Raw genomic sequence first — 18739 nt, 5'->3', positions numbered from 1 at the left:
GAAAAATTAAAATATTATTTGCTACTAAAAATGTAAAAATTAAATGTTTTCAGTTGAGATAAAAACTTTAAGATTTATAATATTGTAGTTACGATAGATTATATTTATCAGCAAATTTTACACGGAAAAAAGATAAAGAATTAACCAAAATGACTTTCTTTCTTAAAAATCCATCTTGCTCGAGCGTTTTTAGGGCCCATACGCACTGTCGGCTAGCCGCCGGCGACTAGCCGCCCGGCGACTGTACTTTATATGGTTTTAAATGGGTGCATACGCACGCAGGCGCCGAGTCGCCGGAGCGTCAGGCGCGATCCTGCGCAGAGGTGATGCACAGGCGACTTGCCTGTCGCGGCAACCTATAAAAGCATGGGTTTAGATGAGTGCATTCGCACGAGGAGCGACTTTCGAGGCGACTTATACATCATTCACAAAAAATGGCTTCGACACAGAAACGCTCATCGTAGAAATTGAATCCCGAATCGTTTACAATACTTTTATATGAATATTGATAACGAAAAAAAAATATTGTGAAATAATATGTATAATTATTTTATATTATTTCTTGCTTCTCGATTTAAATAAAATTTTATTAACATAATACAGATACATTTATAATTGCATTTGGGAAACAAAAAGCGTTTCATACGGGGAAATTCAATATTATATTGAAATTAAAGTAATATTTTTTTCTCTTTAAAATTAATATTGCAATTTCTTCGCGAATGTACTACCCGACCTCGAGTCGCTCGGCTTAGCCGCCTAGTCTAGTTACCTATGTTTTTGAGCCGGCGGCCGCTAGTCGCCGGCGGCTAGCCGACAGTGCGTATGGACCCTTAGCCGCGCAGCGAGTAATTTTTGGGTACTGAATTGATCATATCATGACATATATTTATAATTTCATATATGCAATTGCGCAAACACTGTCCTGTTGAAAAACTCTCGAGGATAATTGGTAATAAAATGGCCATAGTGAGCGCCTTTTCTCCGAACAAAGAGGGGACTTTATTCGCTAGGGAAGCGCGACGACAGCAACAATAATCCCGTGTCTCGCGAGGAAGATTGAGAGGAAACAGATGCAGCATCCGTTGATTGCAATTTCGCAAATTCTGAAACCACTATGTGCAACGACCCCATCCTTCGACTTCAATTGAAGTAATCCAAAAAAAGACATTACAATTGAAACTTTTAATTGTAATCACCGGGTAATATATCTATAAACGGATGACATTTGAACTGCCGAATTGCTTGCGGTCATTTTAGTCCAATAAAATTGATAACTATCACCAGTGGCGAGTCATAAAATAATAATAGAGCTCTAGATTCACCTTTATCTAAATCAGCCGACATTTTCGGAACAACGATCAAAAGCAAACAGTAACCCTCAATTCTGGTAGCGATATCGGCGAGATAACAGCATCGCTTATCATCTGTTATCGTATTTAGTTAAAATGTAATCGTTAGGTTTTTTCTTAGAACACTAGATGGGTGTACTTCTAAACTCACCTGGGAATTGAACTTTTCCGCAGTCTCGACAGTTCGGAGGATTTCCCGCCGGAATTATGTGGCTTCGCCACTTCAGACCACACGTCGTTGTTGTTGATGTTTTTAGCTAATTTCAGATTTGAAGTGGAAACAAATTCTGAAACGTCGTCGTCTTTCTTATCGTCGATCGGACGTTTCTCGCTGGAAACGCGCGTCGGAATAGAAAGCTCTTCCTTTCGTTTAATATTCGATTCTCTCTTCAGTCGTTCGCTCGCAGTCGTTCTCGAGAAAAGCCTGAGGAAATTGTTTTGATTTTTGGGCGAAGAATTACTGTTGATTTGAGTTTTGTTCGATCGACCTTCTGGATTTTGAACTATCTTGGATTTGGAACTCACAGTTTCTTTGTATAATGTCGATTGTTTCGGGGTATTTTCGCGTTGTGTTTTTTGCGGTTCAAGCTTTTCTTCTGTGGTATTTTTAACGTCTGTTTTGGAAATTTTTCTTTTCAATATGGGCAGGGAGGTCGGAGGCCTGCAAAAAATAATTTATATTAAACATAATTTAATATTGTTAGTGACATCTATCATTATAAATATATTACTTTACAATGTTATTATTTACGAAGGTTCGAGTCTTTGCTATTTAATGTATCAGAAACAATATGAACGTTTATAATAATTAAATTATTATATTTGTAATCAATTTATAATAGATAAATATTTTTATGTAAACCTCATAAACCACTTTTCCAGAAATTAAAAATATATTATGGGACATCTACCTGATCAAACTCGTGTTACATATTCTAATACCATCATTTTAAAAGTAAACGTTTAATTAAAAGGTCTAGTGCTAGAAGAGCGTATCTACAAATGCACAAAATGTTATTTATATAAATATAAATATGAGTGTGGACGTTCATATTAACGTCCTTTTATGGCTATTTTTATTTACTATATTATATACACGCTGTACTTTATATTTTAAATGTTGTTATATAAAAGCATATATGTTTCAGTGTATGTTTAGTTTAGTGAAATCATATTATATTATATTTTCACAAGTAATACTACTAGCGTAAATATAATTTCACTGACAGGTGCTAGTAAAATTATATGCAGCTCTAAACTGTAATTTGCCAGGTGCATATCATTCATTTGTGTGTGTGTTTTTTAAAACGTGTTTCAAAAACTACCAATAATCTTTTAGTTATAGAACTTTCATTAGCTCAAGTTAGGTTTGCTTATTCTGTTTATGCTAGGTTTGGATTTGAACAGCATATGGACGTTTCGAAATTTTCAAAATGAGTTTCAACGACATTACGGTGACGTATCTCATGTAAGGCCAAAATATTTCGAACGCACGTTTGACAATACAGTTTCACTAACCAGTAAAATTAAAAATAAATTGTTCGATACATTTTCACTAGCCTAGAGAGTGAACTTAAATTTATACTAGTGAAAATATAATTTCACTGAAAAATAAGAGTTCGTGAAGTGGGTGAAGAATCATGGGGTAAAATCACTGACAGTGTTGGTAATGCATTACGAGCAGACTACATGGACAAGAAGTACCCATTTAAGGAGAGCTCTATTGCTGGACATGAGAGATTCGGATTAATGATTCTGCCGGAAATGGAGATGGAAATGTAGTTGAATAAATGTAGTACTGTAGTCTATTTGGATTGTTATATTATATAAATACACTTTGCTTATTGTATATACAAAATAAGATACCCCCTGAAAATAAGCCCTATTTTGTACCAAAAATTAAAATAAGACCGAGTTTTTGTTTCGGAGAAATATGGTAAATGTTGAAGAAAATTAAGCATCTAGTATGTCTTTAGTTAAGTTTAGTTTAAAATCGACTCAAATGCATAAAAGTTTCTGACCATATAATTCATCATTAAATTTTGATGGATCATTAAAAAATAAAATATGTATTTTTTTATATAATACTACATAAAAAACAACAAATGCCTCGATACGTATATATCTATTAAGCCTGAAATTTGCTGTTTAAGAAAGAAGATAAGGAGGATGCAAAAAATACCACTTCTCAGATGTTAAAAATTCACGTCAAAAGCAATGTCACTCTCTTAGTGAGAATGCTACCGCAAACTTATTTATATATTTTTAAAAAATACGAATTGCAGATATATTTTTTGTAAGAAATCTTTCGAAATTTAAGGTTTGATTTAATGTTTAAAATAATAATTATTGGAAACAAATAAACGTAAGATAGTACGCAACAAAAATGTTTGGTATACTAGTATAACTAAGCAAGTTATTTAATTTGGTATTTATCAGTGGAAAATAGTTTTAAAGAACTATATATACGTATAAAAAAATAAACATTATAAAGTTCATGTTTCACTGAAATTGCATACAATTTTTTTTAATAAATTCTCACCCAGCTACCTATACGAAATATAAAAAAATATCTATATCTGCAGATATTTCATTCAGAACTCGGATTGCTTTTATTGAAGGCAAATATAGCAATGTATAAGATCGTAACGCATGAGCGTGTTCCGGTGTAAAACACTGGTGTTGGGTAAGTATATAATGACAATGCTTGTGTTGTCTTAATATACTGTATAGATGTTTTACTACATAAACATTTATACTGAAAATCGGTGAATCATACCGATTGATCTCAAGATAGACTTACTTGGATAATCGAAAACAACATTCAGATTTCATCGTACATTCAGATTCAGATTTCATCGTACAGAGTTTCCATAATATTACTGATACATATGATATTATACCATTCATAATAACATTCATAGAAATTCGCAGATAAAACAAAAACATGAAGTTTTTTTTTAAATCTGAACCAATTATATCAGCTTTAATGTTTCAACTATATATTGTAGATAGATATAAACATATGAGTTGTTTTAACGATAAAAACACTTTATCTATAAGTACATACACGTTTTAATATCATTTATTTGTTTCGTCAAATTGATCATTTTTTCGCAATTTTATTCTGAATGGGCTTGATAATATAATTTGATAATTTACCTTAACCTGGATCTAACAACAGGTTGCGTCTTCCCATCTTGCATGTCTTCGTTGTCCTGTGAACAAAAATAAGACACAATTACATAAGGCATGAACATTCTCATCACAAATATATACATATATATATTTAATTCACCTTATTTTGAACAGAATAGGACGACCAATTAAAAATTGAAAAGAAAGACTTTTTCATCTAGACTTCGGCGCAAATGACAATGATAATTTTTCAACCCACACCAAAACTATACAGAAATCACATATCTGCTAAATATACACTGTTTTACACAAGTCACGCGACAACGTTATTCGGGTGTGTGCAAATAAAAGCACTGAGTAAATACACGTAGTAGTATAATTAGCCACACTATGCGTTATCAGCGCGAGACCGCGAGCAAACGACTGATGATCACCGTTCGAGTGATGAATTTTATTTTTTATCAGTCGAGGCTATCACATAAACATTTGGTGACGCCTTCGCACAGACGCACCTGTCTCACCTGAATTTGCATGCGCGGCTCGAGCCCGGAACGTCTGGAAATGCCCGGTGAATGTAGGAAGTACTTTACGAACTTATAATACAGTAGGCTAGATGCAGGGATAGGCGATCTTTTGACGATACTTTTAGAAGAACAATGATGCAATTTTTTCAGAGAAGGCTACAGATAATAAAATGTAAGATTTACTAAAATTAATTTAAGTTATTTTGAAAAACAGATTTTCAAATTAAAAAAAATAATTTAAAAATATTTTTTGTCCGGAATAATTTATGTCCGCAAAAATCCTGTCCGGAAAATTCAGTGTTCGCTAAAATATTGTCCGGAAAGATCGTGTCCGCAAAATTCGTGTCCGGAATAATCACCGAACCCTAATTTTGCAATGAAAATTATATAACACATGCGTTACAATGAATAAAACGTAGTCAATAATAACAATAATTGTAAAGTTTTTGTGAACCAAAATTTCTCAACAGCATAATAGTACTACTATGCTCGGGAGTTAGTTTGTGCTGTAGTTATCCACTTTGATTCAGATTCAACCGGATAACTGGTAGCATTTCCATCATACATTTTATTGTTATTTGAGTAGATTTAACATGCCGCAACTGGCATTATCTCTTAGATGAAGTAATTGTTTTTATCGATATACATTGATTGACATAAGTATTTTTAATATTGTAAAACAAAAAAATATGTTTATAAATACTGTGCTGATTTTTGAAGACAGTAAATAAATATTTAAATTACGTATCGAAAAAAATTTTTTATTTAAAATATTGCGTTGACTTACAAATTAACAGGATGCTTTGTTAAAATTCTAAAATTTCACGCTGCGCAGTTTAATTTATTCCAGTATTTATTTTAAAATATTTAAAAATTCTATTTGTTTTATGTTATTTCAAATATTACTCCAGTAAAAAGAAAACTAACTGAATCCACAATTTACTACGTCAAAAAAATATGTATTTATTTAAAAAACATATTATGAGCTGTTTTAACAACCTCTGATTGCACCATTAAAAATAATCATTAACGTTATCTACAGTTATGCTATTTTTTTATAGCACCTTATCTGCCTGAAAGATTAGATTATCTGGCGATTTTTGTGATTACTGAAGAAATGTATTTTAACTATTAAATTGCCTACATTAACAAATCACAATTACAATATACGGTTATAATAACGGATATGTAATTATTTTAAAATTAGTACCTACTAATTGAAAACTCAACGGAGAACACATAAAATTAGTATGAGTTTATCCATTTTTCCATACATTATTAGAATACTCATTTAATTTTTACATTATTATATTTTACATATTTTTAAAATCCTATACCAGTGGCTACCCGTAAAAATTTAGGGCTGCAGCAATAAAAATTAAGAGATTGAACAAAATATGTTAAATTGACTAAGTTACTTACAAAAAAATATTTAAAACAGGAACATTAATTTTATACTGGGAAGCCTGCAGCCCTGTGCAGCTCACATGGAGGAACCGCCACTAATCTATACTATAGAACTGAAAATATATGTGTCTGTCTGTCTGTCACAAGAACTCCTCCCAAACGATGAACAGTAGCAACGTTACATTTTCACATGTCATTATGGCTGCCATTTTTACGTCAACTGTATTATTTTAAGCTTTTAAGTTAAATGCTGAACTGAACAGCGGTAAACTAGTTATTCATACGATGACACATTTATGTACTAAACGCATAAAAACGACGGATGGAGAATCTAACTGGCGAATGATCGATATTTTAAATTTGTAGATCAACTTGTGTTCAATTCAACAATTCAATGAGGATTCAACGGTACTTTATGTAGATAGTATGTACGTGCCATTCGTATAAATAGGCATTATTGCATTTTGATATATCAACAACAGCTAGAATTGCATCGAATGCTTATAGAATACGTTACGAAATAGTCGGATAGGGCACGGAGAAAGGGCGTGTGGGAGGACACGACCGGCTAGCTATGCAATTTTGCAAATGTGATGCCGAGAGATTGCTCTGTGCAAATATGTTGAATATATTCACAATTCGATACTCCTTCGACGGAACTATCCATGCGCGAAATTATCGCGTTCGTTTTTTAGCCTACCGAAAAAAGAGAGCACAACATGCGCAAAAGAGATACAAATCTGACGAGGTTGCCCTTCGGTCATGACGGTTTTGCCATTTTAGAACACTTCACGCATGGGCTGTATAGTTTTTTTTGACAAGTCACGATCGACGCAAAGAGCTAAGCAAAAAAGGAAGAGATTATTGTTTGAAATCTGTGGTACTCATCAATATTCTTAACCCGTATAAAGCAGATAGAAAATAGCGACCAGAACCAAATGACTAAATTGCTGAAAATTGTATTGTAAGACGCTTATCGTATGGTGGAAAACTCAGAGAAATGTTTAAATTTAGTAATGTTGATAAACAAGGTTCGAATATAAATTACATAAGCCATAAGTGATTGTGAAAATTTAGTGTATTTTAATGCCAATCACGTATGATTAGTTTTATGTCAAAGAAGGAGCTTCCTGTCGAACAAAATTTTGAATATGGATTCAATTCGCTTGCACAATAAAATAATATCAAAGTTAATAAAAAACTCAAGTTCATTGTAATGATTATTGGAATTGAAACGTATAATTATTATCGGCACGCGATATTTTTGTGTAACGCCAGGGGTGGCTAATATATCGACTGCGGCCGCAAGAACGTAATTTCAGCTATTTCCAGAGGAGGGGGACAAAAGTGTTCCAGTCAGTGGTCGCTTTTTAATATTTCGATTTCATTAAGATTCGTGGTATTACATTAAATGACATATTTTTTCTAGCCAAATTCACGCACTCATTTTTCTGTGAAAATTCAAGGAGGGGCAAATGCCCCCACCTGCCCCTTCTAAATGACGTCTCTGTGCGCCCCATTATGCATTATATACTGCCAAATAGATATACTTGTTTTATTATGTACAGTGGTGCCTTGACTTTAATTCGAGTTTAATTCGTTTCGCGACGGAGCTCGTAACTCAAATTGCTCGTAAAAAACACCGCAAATTTCCTTTTTATTTTCATCTGCGGGGGTTTTCGATAAAAACCTGACCAATGAGGTCTGTTTCGTCCTCCCTTTCCGAATGTTTCTTAAATATTAAATTGCGCCATCGATAGTCCAGTTGCAACTTTTTCTGTGTGTTTATTTTGACTAAAGTCTGAAATTTCTCTCTGAACATTCCCTACATTTGTAGATAACGGATGGATTTTTCCGCGTCATCTATTTCCTGCAAAACGTTCGTATGCTGCTGTGTCTGTAGCTCTATCAGCTCCTCTGTTATCAGTTTCTCAGAATGCTTTTCCATGAGCTCGTCGAAATTATCTTCGTTAATGTCCAAGCCCATGGTATTGCCGAGTTTTTTTGCTCGTTTTTCAAGTCAAATTTAATATTAAAATTATCTCGAAAAATTTGTAAGACAAGTCACTCGTAAGTCAAGGTTCCACTGTATATTTAGATTCACAAATCGAAGATTAAGACACGTTAGGCTATATTATTGCAGGGCTTATAAGACATGGAACTATAAACTTTTTGATATGGATATATACTACCTATGATTTTTTAGATTGATCTTTTAATAATTAATCAACCTTTTATCAAAAAATTCAAATATTCGTCATCGTTATTATCATCATGGCAGTAATCCTCCACTTCGCTCTATTTTGGGCTACGCGGTACCAGTTGTTGATGCCGAGCGTTCACTGATATTTTACTATATCATCCAGTAAACGCAATCACGTTCTGCCTGCGGTCCTCTTATTCTCATAAAAGCTTACAAAACATTATTTGCTTATCAGGTTTCAAGTCGTCTATGCCAGGGCTTCTTAAACTATGGGTCGCGACCCCAAATCGGGTCACTTAACGAAATCTTGGGGGTCGCAAGATTTTAATGTAATATATTTAAATACATGAATCTAAATTAAATGCTTAAAATAATTTTTTCAAGCTGCTCATTAGAATCATATAACTTTTACTCACTGCCTTATTCATTGGGAGGCCCTTGCAGCAAAAAAAGTAGCACCAGAATTGAACGATGTGCTTTAGGATGCTGTTAACACTTTCGTGGCCGGTGATGCATATGTGGCATCATTATGGGTTGGACCATTGGCGGCCGCATGATGCGAATATGCATCGTGTTTGCGCCGACCGTTCTTGGCACATCCGTCTCATTAAAAAACGAATTTTCCCTTTAATTTTTGTATACTTAACCACTTAACTTAAGTTATTGATGCTTAAGTAAAAATGCAGTTATGATGAAAAATAGAGCATATAATTTTTGTAACTATAATAAATATAATATTACATAAAATAAAGATAAAGATTCACAGTTTAGTAGTTTGTTAGTAAAATTTCGAAAATATTTCGAGCTACGCAGTCAAATTAAGTATTTATGACTGTTATTTGTATAAATCGTTAGGAGGTTGCCACTCCTCTAGCGTTGGTGGCAATGTGAAAAGTGAATTTTTGTGCAATTTTTAATTTTATATTTTTTTTTGAGAATTTTTGTGCAATTTTTAATTTTATATTTTGTATGTTTCTAAGCAAATTCTAAAACTATATGTTTTCATATGTATGTATATTGTTACCTAATCAATAAATCAGCACAAAATATTTATATATCTTTATTTAATATTTATCTGGGGTCGCGAAGAAACTCACAATCATAAATGGGGTCGTGAATGAAAAAAGTTTAAGAAGCCCTGGTCTATGCGGAACAGATATCAAGCGCAACTGATACGTTGTGTTTTAATATACTTGACGACATCAGGCTCCTGATACAATCCGTATAATGTCTGCCTCTCACACCAAGACTGGTCTTGCCAGAGTATTACATAATAAGATGACCAGATTTTGAAAATATCAAAGGACATTAAAAATAAACAGGTTATTTTTGAAATTTTTGTTCGAGGAGGACAAATAAAGATAAATTGCGACGGGAGCTAAAAAAAGCTCATTTCGGAAATTTTTGTTTAAAGAAAGACAAATGAGGACAATTGTCCTTCAAGGAAGACGCTTGGTCATTTTAGATTATTGTGGTCTTTTTCAGTATTGTAAAAGTAATTATACAAATAAAGCAAAGTTTAATTTAATCATGTACTAGTTAATATTGTAACTAACATATATTATCTTATTTTAAAATGATTTTAAAAATCATAATTAAAAAAAGGTTTTTGTATATGTTTATCAAAAGATCTAAGTAAAATTTTATATTTTCTTCCGTTAAAGAATATTTAATACCTAGCAACAATTATAATATTTAGCAATTATAAAAAATTAAACTGCTGTTATTTACAACAGATGTCTCTAAATCCAATATTAAAAAAAATCTTTCTCACAATCTAGTAATGGTAAAACACTGCACATAATTTAACTATTCAGAATATCGATAGAAAGTCAAAATATTTAATGGAATATAATACACTAACTTATTTGTTATTATTATTGATATTGTATTATTCATTTTTATGTAATTATTTATAACATTATTTTAATCAAAAAAATATACAATTCGGTTCCGCTTTTAGCTTTATATATTTATGGCCATGTTAATATCTGAATTCTACAGATGCATATCATAATCGAAATGTTTCTTGTACTACAAAACCAGTCGCTATTATTTCAATAGATATAATTCTAATATTATTATAAATTCTGAGAGTGGCCTTTGAGGCCATTGACGAAGACCGGTTCGTTAGATAATAATTTGGCGAGATGAGAGGCTTATGGAACTTGGGAGGGTAGTTCAGGAGTGAGAAGCGATTGTCAACCATATATAAAAAAATATTGACAAGTCCCTCGTGTCAATAAAATAAATGTCATCGATCAACCCAAGGAATGAAAACAAACAAGATTTATACCCATTATTGTTATATCAACAGTCATTTTTAGAGCCAACGATTCTAAATCGTACATGTGTAATTACGATAGAGCGTGGCCATTTTTTGCACGATTTTTTTCATTTTGGTTTCTATAAAAAGCAATTATTTCGCTCCGGTTCCGGAGTTATTTTGGCGCCTTGCAAAAAACGGCGCCCGGGGCTGATCGTGCGGGGTGGCCCTGATCTTGATAAGCTGTCATTAATCTTTAGCATGCTTGGTACGCATAAACTAACCGATTAACCAAAGAAAAATATAATTATATATTCATAAAAAACCATAAATAAAAAGCTGCTTGTCTATTCACTTTCTCACACATTTTACTTTTTATCTTATTATTAAAAGTCTTTTATATTTATCATTTATATGTCACACTTATTTCGCACGCTTCATTCTCGTTTGTTAATCTGTTGTAATTGTATGAGTATTTATATACAATCGTGTTAATTGACATGTGAGACGAAAGTAAATTATAATTGTCTTCTTCATTAGCGATAATAAGTCAGTTAATGCAAGAACGACTGGAGCGACGACAGTTTTCATTTTTAGTTCATTTATGATGAGAGGAGGGTCAGTGCTTATCAAACGGAGTGCCATGAATTGACCCCTTGCTTACATATCTTTTAGTTATAATATATGACTAATTCAGAGCCGACCATTGTGTTGTGTTTATTTATTAAGTGTAATTATATTTTCTATATGATACGTTTAGCTTTTTCAGAAAATAAAATCATATGGCCAAACAGTAAGAAATCAATTTTTAAACAATTGTTATCATTCATATCAAACAATTGTTAAAATCCACTGTTAAACAATTCTCCGCCAAGGCAATAATAAAAACATTATTTATTTATTCAAAAGATAGGAGGTAAAATTATTTATAACAAAAACTTTTGTGGCGGGCCTCAATGTTCAATTTAAAGAAAACGAAAGCAATAAATGACCTAAAAATGAAAAATAAATATTAAATAATACAATAGCGTTCTCGTCAATGATTAAATAAGTTGATAATTGGGTATAAATAAAGAAAGAGTCATATAAAGTCATATAAAATGGAAGCGAAACAAAAGATATAGAAATCGTGCTAGATACCCAATATTGAATAATAACCACAAACTTTCGGGTTATATGTTAAAAACCCTTTCTGTTTTTACCTAATGAATTATTAGCTTCCCTAATATTTTATATACAATTCCTTGATTTTGCTAGTTTTTTCTTATATTTCTCCAATTTTTTTATTACTATTTCATTATATACTTCAAGTGCTGGGATGTGTTTCGCGTTTAGTGCTCTAAAATTCTAGCTTTGCGCTCGAAAAATCAGAAATATTTATTAGATAAGAATCATGACCAGAAAATAAAATGAAAATCATAATTTTGGGGATATGATAGACAGATTGTGGGGGATCTTGAAACTCGCATTAATTGCAATGATCAAAAGTGATTATCAATAAGGATAAATTAGACAATAGTGCGATCACACAAAAGCTCTCGTTACGACTAGAAAAAAGGGTTCTCTCATAAATAATACGCGGTGCATTGAATGAATATTTATTTTTCACGGAAAGCAATATATCACCGGGAGACAAATAGCACAGTAAAAACAACAATATTCCCGTTACACAATTCAACCTCAGAGATATCCAGCAAGCAAATATCATTTTCTAAAGGCGTATACTTATTTCGTTGTTCTAAGAAGCGAGTGCAACGATTGCCTGCAAGGCTTGAATACATAAGCATGGTCACCAAGCAGTCACTTGGAAGAATCCGGCAGACACTCGAAAAGACTAGCAGACCGCTCGCCCGCAGACAACATACGATCATGGAGGCTCACATCCTGAGAGGGACTCCACCATACGAACACCGCAACAGAGAGGGCTCAACCTCCGCTATACTGTTGCTGCCACACCAATCAGAACTCTAAGGATCTTCCACGGACATCATCCCTGCGCCAGCTTCTCTACCACTGCACGGAAAGCATCTTGCCCGTCATAGTTTGTCACAATATGTGATATAATCTAATAAAATTATCACTAGTTTCCAACTGCGTCTTACTGGCTATACGAAGTCACATACCTTAGGGTTAGAAACCCGAAATAATTTTAAATAATCGTATAAATCCGTCGATTTTGGAAGTATTTCTAGAAAGAATCGATAAAGAAAATTGTACAGTAAAATTAGAGCATGTAAAAACATATTCAGAGATCAGTTAGATCAGAAATGCAGAGGAGAAATCAAAAAATACAAATAACGGAATTAAAATTGAATTTAAATATTATCAAATAATCATTTAAAGATAATAAAAGTTTTTATCTTATATGAGCTGTAGTAATGCATTCTTTTTAAAATCGAATATGGACGACCTAGGTCAATTTTAAATAATCATCGCGATATTTATTAATAATATTAGGGAAAAAAAGAATGTTATTAAAATAAAAAATATTTTTTTAGAATAAATTTTATGCCAATATAATTTTTATTAGTAATTTATTCTTCATTGGTTTCTTTATCAAGAGAAACGAATTGAAAAGACACCTACAATGTGTGGCCCAGTAGTTGTTCGAAAAAGACCCTCGCTGAAATCGCCCAATCTTAGTTCAGAATAAATACAATCGTTTGTCTCAGATTACTCTTTGCGTGGCGTGCGATCTTAGTACAATGCCGGGCATCGTGTTTTTCGTATATTTAGAATATTATTATTACATTATTACTTAAGTATTAATTAAATATGTTATTTATTTAATTTATTGAAAATCATAGCAGTTTTTTTACGGCTACGTGTGATGCGTAGCTATTTGTTATATTTAACTTAAAATCAATTTTTGCCACACAACACTTTTTATATAAAGCTATTCACCTATTATAAATCTAACATTATTTTTTTGAGGTTTATTTGTACATGACGACGTTATTGAATGATACAATTTGTAGTGCCATATAACAACCGTATCAAATAATCAGTTATTAAATTTTTATGGCAAAAAATGTAATCATATTTCATCCCAGCGAATTAATGCATTTATAATAGATCTGCGCGACACACAAAAAATAATAAAATCGTTACATATGCTACAGAAAAACTAATTACATTAGTAGACTATACACAACTACATACTTAACAACACAAATACTGAGCAGATTTTGTACTGAAAATATAGCTTTTTTGTAATTTAAAAATCATAATTAAAAAGTCTTCAAAGGTGAAGAATTTTAACTAGAATATCAAATAGTGAATGGATAATTTCACTGAACAAAACTTTAATGGGGAAAAATTAATGTTAGGGATGCAATCAGCGTGTAATTCTATAGAGTAAAAAAATATATAACAATTAATTTAAGTACAACATTTATATCAGTATCTAAACCACAGATCAGATTAACGTTTAGTTCGTGGGATATTTAAATAAATTTACAATTAAGAGGAACGTAGAAAACGCGTAAGTTAAAAAGTATTTGGAGTGTTTATTTGAAGCAGATGACATACAAGCGAGTATGACTTCATCAGGGCCAAATGTCACACATGTTTTGACTAAATCGATTAAGCAGATACGCTTTAGTTTACATACAATATAAAAAAAGAAATAAACTCACCGCTTTTCACAGAGGAAGATTCCCTACGACTTTTCATCTTGGCGCCGGTGCTCGAAGATTGGAAGACAGAAGAAAACTCCTTCCACTTCTTCTCCTGAAATTCACGCAACTTTGGTCACATCATAATCGTCACACATAACTCGAAAGGCTAGTATTGTAATGTTTATAATATAGCTAGCTGAACCGAACTGAACCGAGCCGAGCGCGAGTCGGTCGCCAAATGCTAAAAGCGTTAGACGTGGGTTAGACCTAGGTGGTAACTGGTTGGATGTAACTGGTCGCGCCGGTGCTGCTGACTATACAATGCTGACTTCTTTACGCCGAGATGACTCCGTACGTCGTCGGGGTGATGAGGAGACGTCAGTTGGCAGAAATCGAGGAGGTCGTCGTCCTTCAGCGCAAAGTCGCTCAGAATGTATTATATTTCAAGCGCGACAACCGAAAATAGGTTGAAAGAAGCAGTGCTTACTTCTTTTTGACGAACCGTTAAAATTCAAATTACGCGTTGCGCCAATGTAACAGTAACGATAAGCATTCACTGTGACTTGAATCTGAGTTTACCGTTTATTTATTAAATATAGTAAATAAATTAATCGCGTACAATTATATAGGAACAAATACATGTGAAATCTAGATTCAATAAATTTAGGTTTTTTACTATATGTAGAGCAAATGAGCTTACACGCGTAAGATAGTATTTTATATATAAATTTCATATTTTATTGGAAAAATAAACATTGAAATGTTTTGCGGTTCTTTAAATACAGATATGTCCAAATAGAGGATATATCAAAATATGTCAAAATAAGACAAGTTCAGTAAAGCTTTCACATCACCATTTAAAAAAATACCACTTTCTGGTTATATGTTATTTTTCTCTAAGATCCTACAAAATATAAGTTTTTGAAATTTAACTTCAGTGCTCCACAGTTCTTATCCAGAGAACATCATTTTTATAAAATAAGTTCTCTTTTAAAACCAGATTTCTTTCATATTGATCTTAGATCAGCGTTACCATAAACAAGGTTTCGTCAAAGGCTTCCTACGAAATGGAAGAACCCGCTCAGATCGTATTCAGGAAAATATTATGTACATTAAAAACCCTAGGTGATGAAGCAATTTTGGAAGGAATAATTTCCTGAAATAAGGATTTTCATTGGCGCAATGTTTATTTTTGTGGATATATTTGAAAGAGATCTCTCAATCTATTATTTATCTGGATAATGAGATTCATGGAAAAATCTAATATTTTGAATGTTATCGAAAGATATCGCATATGTATGTATATGTAAAAATAAGGTTTATTTTAAAGTTTAAAGTTACGTATAAGTAATACTTCACGATATGTAGAATATTATGTTAAAGAGAAAAAATCTTATTAAATTTAATGAATATTAAAACCTAATATCTATCAAAAAATAATGATAAATATTGAATGAATCTTAGATTTGAAGTTAAATATAGCTTCCATAATCATGAGAAATTCCAAATATATGTGAGGAATGAAGACAATAACAATATTCGTAGGATTAATTTAGCTTCTAGATCAGTAGTGCGTAAACTATTGGTCCTGACCCCCGAGGGGTTCGGGAGAAGCTCTTTTCAGGTCACTAAATTCAAAGAAATGTATTTGACAAAAAATATAGGGATTTTATTTAACAAAAAAAAATACCAAAATAATATTTTTCATTCAAAATTTATATTCATTTCTGGGACGGAAACAGGAGCGAATAGGAGACAGATGGAGTGCCAAGCGACGCGATGCTGATCGCGTACTCTCTGTCTCTTAGCGATGAGGTGACGAAGATGACGTGAGGCGTGTCCAGAAGATGACTTATGTTTTGCAATTTCGAAAAAATATGTGTTTTATTTAGACCTCTAACAAGCACTACGATTTTTTTTAACAATGTTACGATTTCTTATTTTTTGAATAGGCATGATTTTGAAACACTATAGCGGATTAAATTGATTAACAAACTTCAAACCAAGATGTTTATAAGAGATATTTTTGGAACTATTTTTGTGTCGATATGATTAGAATTATGGTAGTTATCGTGTTCTCAAATTTCGTTATAGCCCACATAAAAGACAAACAATAAAATAAAAAAACTTTTATTTTTAATTTATTAAATTGTCATCTTGTTTCAAAATAGCGGCTATTAAAAAAATAAAAATATGGTTACTCCGTTAAAAAATAATTTAAAGAACAAAGTAAAAAGGTAAAGAAACATTTTAAAACATATAGTAAAATTAAATTTAAGTTAAAAAAATAAAGTTGTGTTTTATATTTTTTGTCGTTTATGTGGGGTTTTGAGGACAAGATAACTGCCAAAGATTAAAAAAATATCAACATGAAACTTGTTCTAAAAATAGATTTTGTGAATATTTTGGCTAAGTTCGTTAGCCAGTTTGATCTGCAATCTTGTTTGCAAATAGCGGCTATTCAAAAAAAGACTATAGGTCAAAAACGTTTTATAATAAAAATAAAAAAAAACATGTTTTAAAGATTCACATTCATTCACCTAATTCTTGCGGCCTTGTTGGTTAGAATTTTTCATATTCGTCGATTAAACATTAACTCATAAAATCTAATTTTTAATGTTTTTTGGTTCAAAGACACATAAGTTGTTATACATCTGCTTATTGTTTCTACCGGCGTTAAGGATTCACAATGAATATAGACCATTAGGGGTGGATAAGATTTTTGCACAAAACTACTTTATGTGTATAATAATGTCTGAAAATAAATTTTAACAATTTATTTTTATTGTTCAAATCTTTACCTGTCATTGTACAGAATTATTTGCGAATGTTTAAATATATTGAGACTACGTTTCTGTTGCTATAATATAAATAATAAAACCATTTCCTGGATTACTTAATCATCTATCAATAAATGCTTATAACTTTAATATACATATATATTTTTTCATCCAGATAACGATCATTCTAATAATAATACAACGCGCATTTAGCTTTCCCACAAAACACTTCCTGTCAACTGGCCACTACGATAAATCGACCGCGCGCCATAACTGTCGAATAACTGTCGAGATAGAACAGCCTCGTTATGACTTATGACACGACAATGCTATCCAAAGAGTCGAATCGCACTAATACAAAAAAACTATCGCTTGACCGACATTCTTCTCCATAATAATCGACAATGGCAATTGTCCACAGGTACAGGTATTCAATTGCATTCCTTCGGTATCAGGTGCGCGGCAAGTTTTCACTACACTGCTCTTTGACAGCCGACGGATTACAATCGCTTCCCAGGTGAACGTGAGAAACGTTACAAAGTAAAAGCTGAAAAACAGAGGCAGATGACAACAGCTTTAACTGTAACATCACATCGATTATGCTAATTTGTGCGTACACGTACTTGGCGCCAGTGGACAAGGTTTCTGCCTCAATGCACCACTATTCCTACAGGTCGGATTGGGTTGGGTTTTCAACGCGGATTCCGATACAGGTAGATGTATATCGGTGGTTCATAACGGAGTATGTGATTCGCTTGATTAAATAACAGCATTGACTTGACTTTAACCATGAAATTCATTTAAAAAAGTAGCCTTGAGACTAATCAGCGAGCCTCAATAAGATATAATTTGTGGATTTTTTAAAAATGAAGTGACTTCATTCACTAGTCTAAATTTAATTTAGACGTTGTTATGACAATAATAGTAAAAAGTATTTATGCTGTTTATTAAAATTCTGGTATTTTTTAAATTTGAAGTACAAAATTCAAAGTTTAGAAGCAGAAGTATTTCATTAATTATGTATAATAATATCAATTAAATGGCCGCCTCTGTATTTTTCAGTGCAGTTATATTTTTACTAGTCAGTTCAAATACATTTTCACCAATAGATATATATTTTTACAATGGAAGAAAACCACAATTTAATTTTTTTAGACATATTTGTCCAATATATCATATGTATAATAGAAAGAATTAGCGTAGTTGGTAAATCCAATATATGCCGATAATTCCAAAGCAGATTTATTATTATTATTCCTGTATCTAAATATGTCTCGACATCAAAACGCAGAACTTATGACACATACATATATGATTTTCCTGCTTCTAACAAATTAATAAAAACCGGCACCACTTTAAAAATTATTGATATAATACAATCAATACTTCAGATTCAGCTTGAACTCGCGTATGTTACAACAAAGGTTTACAATAAATAAATAACATTCT

At 32.1% G+C, this 18739-nt stretch overlaps 1 protein-coding gene across 1 annotated transcript in view; it reads right to left on the bottom strand.

The window, feature by feature from the left end:
- Nucleotides 1–8408, bottom strand: part of spdi (sperm antigen with calponin homology and coiled-coil domains split discs) — a 31847-nt gene extending 23439 nt beyond the window's left edge. Inside the window, exons 1-4 of the mRNA XM_088196849.1 lie at nucleotides 8301–8408; nucleotides 5012–5170; nucleotides 4515–4570; nucleotides 1504–2013 (exon numbers count right to left, since the gene is read on the bottom strand). Of these exons, the coding sequence (XP_088052975.1) occupies nucleotides 1504–2013; nucleotides 4515–4570; nucleotides 5012–5170; nucleotides 8301–8408 (833 nt within the window). The remainder of the gene's footprint in view (nucleotides 1–1503; nucleotides 2014–4514; nucleotides 4571–5011; nucleotides 5171–8300) is intronic.
- Nucleotides 8409–18739: the final 10331 nt, after the last annotated feature.

Source organism: Plectrocnemia conspersa, unplaced genomic scaffold (genome assembly GCF_051122295.1).
Source record: "Plectrocnemia conspersa isolate PC_06_02 unplaced genomic scaffold, ASM5112229v1 ptg000011l, whole genome shotgun sequence".
Taxonomy (NCBI): Eukaryota; Metazoa; Arthropoda; class Insecta; order Trichoptera; family Polycentropodidae; genus Plectrocnemia; species Plectrocnemia conspersa.
The sequence above is the reverse complement of the archived record's forward strand: the minus strand, read 5'-3'. Positions and strand labels throughout refer to the sequence as shown.